This window comes from Cryptomeria japonica, chromosome 11 (assembly GCF_030272615.1).
Source record: "Cryptomeria japonica chromosome 11, Sugi_1.0, whole genome shotgun sequence".
In the NCBI taxonomy this organism is placed as follows: domain Eukaryota; kingdom Viridiplantae; phylum Streptophyta; class Pinopsida; order Cupressales; family Cupressaceae; genus Cryptomeria; species Cryptomeria japonica.
This window is the reverse complement of record NC_081415.1, coordinates 721,816,230-721,826,250: the sequence shown is the minus strand read 5'-3', so window position 1 is coordinate 721,826,250 and position 10,021 is coordinate 721,816,230. Positions and strand designations below refer to the sequence as shown.

At 36.7% G+C, this 10,021-nt stretch overlaps 1 protein-coding gene across 4 annotated transcripts; it reads left to right on the top strand.

The window, feature by feature from the left end:
- Positions 1-2,457: 2,457 nt before the first annotated feature.
- LOC131061269 (RNA-binding protein 1) lies at positions 2,458-9,277 on the top strand. 4 transcript variants are annotated; one of them, XM_057994846.2, is made up of 8 exons: positions 2,458-2,611; positions 2,854-2,976; positions 7,111-7,247; positions 7,394-7,703; positions 7,820-7,881; positions 8,135-8,216; positions 8,374-8,500; positions 8,984-9,277. In XM_057994846.2, the coding sequence occupies exons 2-7, from the start codon at positions 2,880-2,882 to the stop codon at positions 8,487-8,489; spliced, it is 804 nt and encodes a 267-aa protein (XP_057850829.2). In that variant the 5' UTR covers positions 2,458-2,611; positions 2,854-2,879; the 3' UTR covers positions 8,490-8,500; positions 8,984-9,277. The 4 variants fall into 4 exon arrangements, with proteins under 4 accessions (XP_057850829.2, XP_057850828.2, XP_057850831.2 ...); XM_057994845.2 differs by having other exon boundaries at positions 8,975-9,277; XM_057994847.2 differs by lacking the exon at positions 2,458-2,611 and adding an exon at positions 2,668-2,686 and having other exon boundaries at positions 8,975-9,277.
- Positions 9,278-10,021: the final 744 nt, after the last annotated feature.

The window sequence follows — 10,021 nt, the reverse complement described above, 5'->3', positions numbered from 1 at the left end:
CACCCAAAGTCCACGAAGGCAAGGGGAGAGGATACTCGGTGTAACAGTTGGTCTACCCTACGTGTGCACAAACGTGCCAAACATAAAAAACATGGTGTTCATTTCCTTTAATCAAATTGAAGTGTGCCTAATTAACAAAAGACACAAATGTAAAAATGAAAAGCAATAAAGGAAATATGTTTATCACGAAACCCCTCTTTAGTGGTCCTGCAACAAATTGTTAGTGTTTTAAAAGCATGGGGCCTTCAATTGCATGATTAGCTGCACAAACATTAGCAAAATACCATCAAGGCACAAACGTTAGTGAAAAACCAATCAAACAACCAAAACTAGCGAGTTAGCGATGATTTGATGAAATAAAGATTCGGGAAAATTATTGTTAAAACACAAAGACCACAAATCGACAAAATCACAGTGCGTTCCCACAATTTTTAGCACATTCTTGCTTTTTTTAGTGCATTACCATGGATTTTTGGTGCATTCCCGTAGCTTTGTGGTGAATTCCTGCGGTTTCTTAATGCATTCTCGCAACTTCTGCAATTTTTTTTAAATGCAAACCCGCTGGAGTTAGCTTCAAAACCGTTGGAACTACCCACAAACCCACCATAGCTTGTTATAGAATGCAAATTTTTAATTAACTAGTGCAAAAAAAAAGCAGACATAATGCAAACCTGTTGCTTTTGAAAGCGAACCCGCTAACTGGTTTTAAAACCCAAAAAACATTTACAGAAACACTGAGAGCAAAATAGTTAAATTTTACCGTTTGTGCGATTGCGGGAATGTGGACTCGCTATTTCAGATAGAGAACCCGCTACTTCGGAAAGTGAACCCGTCGTTCTTAAAAATGATGAAAGCGATGAAATAGACCTCCATCGAGGTAGAAATTTGCGTGTATTCCCACGTTTTTGCCTGCGAGTACTCAAAATCTGTGAAAAACACACTCAAACAATAAACGTGAGAAATGACCCATGAAGTGGGTCCCACTAGGCGTGCTAGAAAATGTGCAATGAAAAATGTGCGTGAAATAAAAAAGGATTAAAAGCTAGGTAATTAACCAAAATACACAAAACATCAACACGTCAAGAGTAGAATGCTAAAATCGAAACGAAACTAAAATAACCATGCAACGCAAACCAGAATGCTTGCTTCGATTTGATTGTTCATCGATTTTATGTGTGCTCGCTGACGTCTTCAGATGCTCGATATTGCTCCATGATTATGGCTGCAAATGAAGATGGATGGTGATGAAATGGGAGAGTAATGATTTCTGCAGAGTAATGGTGTAATTGGATGAAGGTGGATGAAATGCATAGGAAAAGAGGGGGATTAAATAGGAGATGCGAGGAAGAATAGGGGGTGAGAGAGTGCAACACTTGTCCTCAAGGAGGACAGGTGACACTCCAAAGGGAGCCAAGTGAAAGAAGGTTCCACACTTGTCCTCAAGTGGCTCAAGGGGAAGAGACAAGTGTCCCAAGGGAGGGACACATGTCTTGGGAAGAGATGTCAAGGACACATGTCTTTTTGGGGAATAACCACCCAAAAATAGGATATTTTTCAATATTTGAAAAATAAGGAGGAATGTGCACATTTGGAGGTCAGGAGGGAGGGTTGGTTTGGAAGGATAGGGTTGGTTAGAACTCATGGGTAAGGATAGGGGGTAGATTAGATGGGGGTTAGGCTAGGTAGTTAGAAGTTAGGAGACACGTTGCATATTTAAATAATTAATTAATTATTTAAATGAGATGAGAGACATTAATTAATTTAGAATTAAATAATTAAACGGATTGAAAGGGGGGAATTAATTAATTCAAGGAATTGGAAAGGGGAATTAATTAATTTGGGGGATTGGAAAAGGGGGAATTAATTAATTAAAGGGATTGGAAAGGGTTATTTATTGATTAATTAATTCAAGTGATTGTAAGAAAAGGGGAAAATTAATTAATTAAGGGATTAATTATTATTTAATTAATTGGCTAATGGGGCATGACTTTATTAATTAAATTAATTAAGCCAATGAGGACGGGATGTCATATTTAATTAAATAGTGTGAATTATTTAATTTACATAAACGACTAAGGAAATTAAATTTGATTAAAATAATTAGCCAAATTTAAATGTCTACAACTACAAGTATAAGTATTCGACAACAATTGCCAAATTAATTATATGACGCCAAGTAAAATTTACTACACTAGTAAAACAGTACAATGTTGTATACCATGTACTCATTGTTCCTAGACCTCTATGTACATTTGTCTACACATTCCATGTAATAAAAATAACATTTGATATGTAAATGTTAGTTGATTTGTAGTATATGAATAATTGTATAGGAGATCCACAGATTTTTTTTTTTCCTTACAAATCACCATAGCCCAACAATTTGAAACCATTTAATGAACAACAAAAATGGCGTTCTGTTGTGAAAACATCGCCAAGCAATTGACCCGAGGGCGATCAGTTTGACCAGGGTTAAGCAACGAGGGTTAGCCTAGCTTAAATAATCGTGGCAGACACTAAATTAGCTATCATATTCGTTTTACGAAGTTGGGGAAGAATCAAGAAGCGAGATTTAGGGTTTTGGACGCCGACAGAATCTCATTTTAGATCTGTAAGCGCTTTCTTTCGCTATAATCTACCAGGCAATCTCGAAAGCCTTCGTTAGTTTCCATTCCCGGGTTGAGAAGTAACGCTAATCGGGCTTTTCTGCGAACGATTTGGTTTACTTTTCGAGGGTTTTTGTCTTGCAAGGGGTTCAATTTCGTTTAGCGACGGTTTTGCAGTTTTTTCTTTGACGGCGGCTCATTGCGATAGGGTTTCGTTTAATTCGAGGGTTTTTGGTGTGATTTGCAGCGGGGTTTATTAAGTAGGGAAAAAGAATGGCGGAAGCGTACTGGAGCAGATATGCAGGAGCTGAGAGGGACGGCCGTTCTGCGGCTCTCGCTTCCGCTGCTAAGCGTCCTCGCCCGGAATACGGTATGTAAAAACGCGGCCGCTTTTAAATAAGACGAGTTGTAACTTGAAAATTTGGTTATTCTACGTTTTTAGGGTTTGCGCGATTTGAAAGAGAGACGATTTGCATCTTGAGGCTTTGGATGGTATGGGTCTTTACGACTTGGCCTGTCGTTGGTTGTTTGATTGTATTTTAATTGTGTATGACAAGGCGATTTGCGGATTTTTAATGTCTCGTACGTTCGATGACCTTCGTTTTACAGGTTATTTGTTACCTACATGAATTTTAGTCTCTTCGCTGTTGGCCGAATTTTGTGTGAAGCGTAGTCGTGGGTGTTAGTTCAAGTATAGTTTTGTCTGCTCTGTGTTTTTCGTTTTAGGTTGTATTAGGGTTTCAGCATCTTGTATGTTTCAGGTATTGTGAGTGGAGACCGAACTGGGTAGCGCAGCGTCTGTCTTTCGTCCGTTGATCGTTTTTGCTTTTATGATATAATGGGGGTTCATATTTTATTAGGGTTTCGGCAGTAAGTTCCGTTTAATGTAGTCGAGGATTTTGTCGGTTTCAGTATTGTATTGTGAGTACGTATCGAACGGCGTAGCCTCGCACTGGACGCGGTTGTTACGGTTTCTTTAATGTTGTATACCCGGCGCGCCGATGTTCTCACTTTATATCTATATTTACCGCTCGATATTTGTATTTATCGGGGACCATTTGGGTTGCACGGTCTCTGTTGTTAAGGCTTAATAATATTTTGAATTTGGACAAAAGATTTATTTGTTAATGATGATGTAATGGTGTAGTAGCAGATTATTATGTTAGGTTGTTTGATTCGATGGATGGGGTCGATTTATGTTATTATCTTTGTAGGTTGTAGTAAATTGGAAATTTCTCCCCTAGCATGCCATATGCAAGTTGAATGACGGTTTTTTGGGGTTCTATTGCTTAATGATAGAACTGCTTTACATCAATAGACTTCATAACAATATTGTTTACACTCAAGTCAAATGCGAACATGTCTGTCTAAAATGTGAATAATTTTCTAAATTTCTAATAACATCTCGTCCTGTGGTTTTTATTGGGTTTTATCATTATTTACTGTAATACTTCTCCTGCACTAAGGGCAGCCTTCATGCTGCTGCACTGCTCAACAGTTTGAACAAGAAGTTGTGGAGCTGGTGACATTTACAAGTAGTCATCTTAAATAGTATTTTTAAATAAAATTCTTAATAATAATTGTTCTAATTAAAATTTAGAGAAATTTTTAATAATAATTGTTTTGATTAAAATTTAGAGAAATTCTTAATAATAATTGTTCTGATTAAAATTTAGAGAAATTCTAAATAATAATTGTTCTAATTAAAATTTAAAGAAATTCTTGGAGATGAGTTAAATGAATTTTTTAATAATAAACTACGTTACCCCAAGTTTCGGGACGGGGGACGGGGGGACGAGTTTCTGGGATGGCAAATCCAAATTTGGGGAAGGGGGGAGGGCAAAGGGGACGGCTATATAAAATATAGGGAAAATTTAAAATATATAGGAAAATTCTAAATGTTCATATGAAAACATGGATAAAGCATGCATCTATACATTATATTCATATGAAAACATGGATATAGCATGTGTATGATACTATGAAAACATTTTAGAGTGCAAACATGGAACATACAACATTATCAATAGACTCAATACTCAACATGCACTCATAATTCAGAATTTCAATTCATTCACATTGTCAATATTCATATCATAATAGATATTAAAGAAATAACATACATAATGGAGCCTAATCAGACTCGGAGGTTAAATTTTCACTACTTCCATTCATTCACATTGTCAATATTCATATCATAATAGATATTAAAGAAATAACATACATAATGGAGCCTAATCAGACTCGGAGGTTAAATTTTCACTACTTCCATCAGTGCAGTTTCCCCCAATGTTTTTCGACGGGGGTTTGGGGGCAGCGCCCCCAAGTTGGGGTCAAGGGGCAGCGAATACTTCTATTATTTTATTTAGGCGTCAGGTGTTACGCAAAAAATATCATTAAAAAAAATGAAAATACGACTTTTTTTATTTCAATATTTTTTCCTAGCCCTAGAAGTGGGGGACGCCCAGCCGTCCTCGAGAAGTGGGGGACGCCCAGCCGTCCTCGGGACGGCTGGGACGTCCCCAATCCGTCCCCAGCCGTCCTCGAGACATAAGGATGTCCCCCACAGCTAGGGAAGCATCCCCCCGTTTCGGGGACGTCCCCTCAAAATTCTGGCAATTTGGGGACAGGGGGATGGCCAGGGGGGACGTCCCCGAAACGTCCCTGGGACTGGGACGAGGGTTTTCAGGTAGGGGACGCGTCCCCGGGTTTCGTATTAATAAACAATAATAATTGTTTTTATTAAAATTTAGAGAAATTCTTAGTAATAATTGTTCTAATTAAAATTTAAAGAAATTCTTGGAGATGAGTTAAATGAATTTTTTAATAATCAATAATTGCCTTGATTAAATTTATAAAGTGGAGATTAAAAAATTGAAGTTACACTAGTTCAGTTTTCCTAATAAGCTTCTAATAAGCAGTTGCTGCTAATTTCCAGAATTCTTAATAATAAATTGAAGTTACATAGCTCATTTTTCCTAGCCATTAAGCAGTTCCTGCTTATTTCTGAAGTTTCTTAATAATAAATTGAAGTTACATAGCTCATTTTTTCTATTACGTGCTGCTTATTTTTGGCTCCTAAGCTCCTAAATAAGCAGTGGCTCCAAAGCTCCCAATAAGCAGTAGTTTCTTAATAATAAATTGAAGTTACATAGCTCATTTTTTCTATTACGTGCTGCTTGTTTGCGGCTCCAAAGCTCCCAATAAGCAGTTGCTGCTTATTTCTGGTACTGCTTATTTCCGGCTCATTACCGGCTCCACTCTTTTTAACACACTGTATTTTTAAGCATTAAAGGTTCCAATTTATTTATCCTTTTTATCTATTTTCCTATTATAAATTTGCATGAGAACATTTAACTGTTTAAATTTAAGTAGAAATTGTACATAAACAGTCCATCGGATATGGGTAAGTGGAGTTGATGGTCCCTTACCTGAAAATAAGGAACACTCTCTAAGCAGCAAGGAAGCTGGTGATGTCAGCCAATCCCATAACTCCAGAGAACACTTTCCAGGGAAATACCCAACTTCTTATCCGTTGTGCCTTTGTTAATTGTGTTCACTGGCTCTAATATTTTTAGAAGAGCATTCCAACTAAAAGCTTTTCTGATTTTTTTAAATGCTATAAAAGTAGTCAGACTAAAAACCTGCTGTTGGAATGAAGCATATTGTATGCCTCATTTCAAATTTTTCTGTAATAGGTGTGAATATTGTTTGAATTTGGGCGGCTAAAAAATGGGATAAAACTTTGCATCGTTCTGATCTTATGAAGTTCGAAGAAATTTGGTAACTCATAATATAAATAATTTAACATTATTGTAGTTTGAAGTTCGCAAACTACTCGATTCAGGATGAATTCCTATATTTCATCGTGGCGACTTATCGTTAGATGTCAATACAAAATGGGCCGCTCATGATATTTCATGGTTGCAAAAGTTTGTGGTATAAACCTATTAAAGGGAATATTTTAATTAGTCGAAATTAAAGGTGGGCAGAGTCACAGTCGATAGGAAATGTTTTTATTAGTTTAAGGTGGTCACTCGCAAGCAAATATGAAAATGTTTTGATTAGATGGAATCCTTTAAAGGTGGCCAGCCACCAGAGTGACAGAAAATAGCTTTCCGAGGGCAAAGTTATCGTGTTCCTTCTATGTATTTTCTAACTCCTCAGGACGAACAAGCTGCATAAATCTAACTTCGTACATATTTGTTATTTTTTTTTGGATATGGGTGCATAATGAGCACTTCATCGTGTACATATTTTCGAACTGTTTGAGGATGTACAAGTTGAATAAATCTAACTTATAGCATAGCTGTGATTTTATTTTGGATATGGGTGCATAATGAGCACTTAATCGTGTACATATTTTCGAACTGTTTGAGGATGTACAAGTTGAATAAATCTAACTTATCGCATAGCTGTGATTTTATTTTGGATATGCGTGCATAGAGCACCGACTCTTTTATATTTGTATTATGATGGCACTTTGTGTGGTTGGATGAGATAGAAATGCTCGCAGCTGGAGGTCGGGATGTTCCTGGGTATCTTCCTCGAGATGATCCTCGCCTTGACGAGAGGTCTCGCCGTTTGTTGAGGGAGACAGATCCACTCGGGCCTGCTTATGACAGATATGCGCGAAATGGGGTAATGGAAACAAACCTTCTCACTTGTGATAATCAAGTGTTCATTTTTCCAAACTTTTTCAATATAACTAATTGCTTGTGATAATCTAGTGTTTATTCTTGGAAAACTTTATAAACATAACTAATTAAGTATTGTCACTTGGACAGCTTCCTTCGTATGGATCAAGTGGCCTGAGCGCAGGTGACGTTGGTGGATTGAGTGGAATGGGGATGGGTAGGACAGTCGGTGGCGGTATGCCTACTTCCTACTCGGATGAACAACTTCTCATGTCACGCAGGATGGGTGTTGGAAGTGGGGATGCAGGCCTTCCGGGGAAGTCACCTGGGATGGGCTTTAAGGATAGCCAGGTTATGAGGGAACCAATGAGGCGGCCTGAAGACCACCTCCCACCTGATGCGTCAAATACCCTTTTTGTTGAGGGTTTGCCAACTACTTGTACTCGAAGAGAGGCAGCTCGTATCCTTGTGAATAAATGTCTGGTTTCAAACAAGTATATGCGTTAGGATATTTTGCTGATATATTGATTGTATTATAGTGTATGCATTATGGTTTCTCTTAACATGTGTCATCAGATATTTTTCGCCCTTTTGTTGGTTTCAAGGAAGTCAGACTTGTAAACAAGGAACCTAGACATGTGAGTGGTTATTTCAGAAGTCATTTCTAACTCTTTGTAAAGAGCTTGAATAGTTTTTAATTAGAGCAATCATGTAGTGGTTGTATTCTCTTTTCATTTTCTTATCATCATTAGTGGTTATATTAATTCGAAACACATGCAGGCTAGTGTGGTTTACTATTTTTATACTTGTAAGCGTGTATGCTTTTTTAAAGTTTTCCAGCAGTTTGTTCTCTTCTTGCTTAACTGAATGGTTTTTTTGATAAAATTGCAGCCTGGAGGGGAGCCTCTTGTTTTATGTTTCGTGGACTTCATTAGTGCCAGTTGTGCTGCAACTGCCCTTGAAGCCTTGCAAGGTGCGTCACATTTTAAAACACAAGCCGTGCATTTCTTAAGCATTAAATTAATTGTGCTAAATCTGTTCCGTGGGCCAAAAATGGTGGCTTTGTGGTTACCTATTTTCCTTTGAGTATTTTGTTTGATTTGAGAACTTGCATTCTGTAATTCTCACAGGTTATAAGTTTGATGAAAATGAGCGGGATTCACCTTCTCTAAGGTTGCAATTTGCAAGGTTCCCTGGTCCTAGGGGTGGGGGTGGCCGCGATCGTGATGACTATCGCCGACGTTGATTTATCTATATGTAAGAATGTCATCAAACAATATGCATCCTTTGATAGTTTTGATTATCATCTCCTAAAAACAAAATGACATAGTTTTGATAGTTTTGATAGTTTAGATAGTTTTGATTATCATCTCCTAAAAACAAAATGACATTTTTGTTATTTTAGCTGGATGACTGAAATCTTCTGCACGGTTTTTATAGCGAATATCTTGCTTGTTCATCTTGTGCATGTTTTAAAGTGAACGCCTTGTTTATCTTATGCATTTTTTATAGTGAATGCTTTTTTTAAATTATGCATGTTTCATTGCAAATGCCTCCATATATTACTGGTTATGGATTTCATTCTATACGAGCGTACATCTTCAATACTTTTTCTGCTAATTGTCTGTCTGGTTTGCTGAGGAATGTTGGTCGTTTGGTAAAACTAATTTTATTAAGTTATTATTTTCAGTTACTATTTGTGAAGTCTCACATTGTCATCTTTTTACTCAGCTATTGCAGAACGGTGCGCTGGTTGAGGGAGAGCAGTTTTGATGAAGGAACCACTAGATTTGGTCTTTGTTTAGCATCTGATAATTACCAACTGTTATTCTATAGGTTGAGAGAATTGGCATTTTATCGGCCATTTCTATTGTTGTATTGAATCTAAATCAAATGGAATATTTGGTTTGTTTTGGTAGAGTGTTTTCTGTTAGGGCACATAAAATTTGAAGGAAGATTTTTCAGAGTTTTTAGACCTATAGCTTATTTACATTGCAAACTCAAATTGGTAAATTCGCAGAGAACTCTTTTCTATTTTTGCCCTTCAAATGATGTTTGTTATCATGTTCTATGGAGTACATAACGTGTTTTGAAATATGTTGTCTGGTGGCGTGTGATATTTGCGTAATTTGGTTATTATAAGAAAAAGTAATATGCCTGGGATTCCTAGCAACGAAACAGATCCTCCTTTTGAGCTGTTCGAAAATAAGTAATATGTTTTATGCTCATGCATTTAATGTCATCTATTTTAGGTTTTTCTATTTAGTAATACTAGTGTCCTCAAAATAGCAGTCTGGCTTTTTTAAATGAAATATCCTGGTCTCATATAATGCTTCAAATCTGTTTTTATTCATGTTTTGTTTCATCATAATGTAATATTGCAACACGCAAGATGAACAATATAGATTTTCAAGGAATTTAATTAGTGAAATATAATCTAAATTAGTCAATGTTGTGCATCTGTGAATCCTGTGATGATTCATCAAGTGGGCTGATCTAGGTTTTCGTGCAAACAATCCAATTGCCTATGAGAATAAAATAGACTAATAATCTCGAGAAAAAAGGGAACATTACACGATTTACGGATAATTGTTTTTAGATAAGCTTAAAATATTTGAACTCCAAAATACATGGAGAAGTTATACAAGTGGTAGTGTTTTAAAAATTGTCTAAGGTTGGTAGTAATTTTTTTGTAATAAATCATTTCGGAAACTTCCAGCCCCTTTGTAAAGCTCAATTGGAGCATCATTCTAAAGCTGATTAGGAAAGAGATTTTAA

What these genes read in the sequence shown, in the direction of transcription:
- LOC131061269 (XM_057994846.2), top strand. Translation starts at nt 2,880, where the DNA reads ATGGCGGAAGCGTACTGGAGCAGATATGCAGGAGCTGAGAGGGACGGC. An exon ending in TAAACAAGGAACCTAGACAT is followed by an intron (nt 7,882 to 8,134) that starts GTGAGTGGTTAT and finishes ATAAAATTGCAG; the next exon opens with CCTGGAGGGGAGCCTCTTGT. An exon ending in TGCCCTTGAAGCCTTGCAAG is followed by an intron (nt 8,217 to 8,373) that starts GTGCGTCACATT and finishes TAATTCTCACAG; the next exon opens with GTTATAAGTTTGATGAAAAT.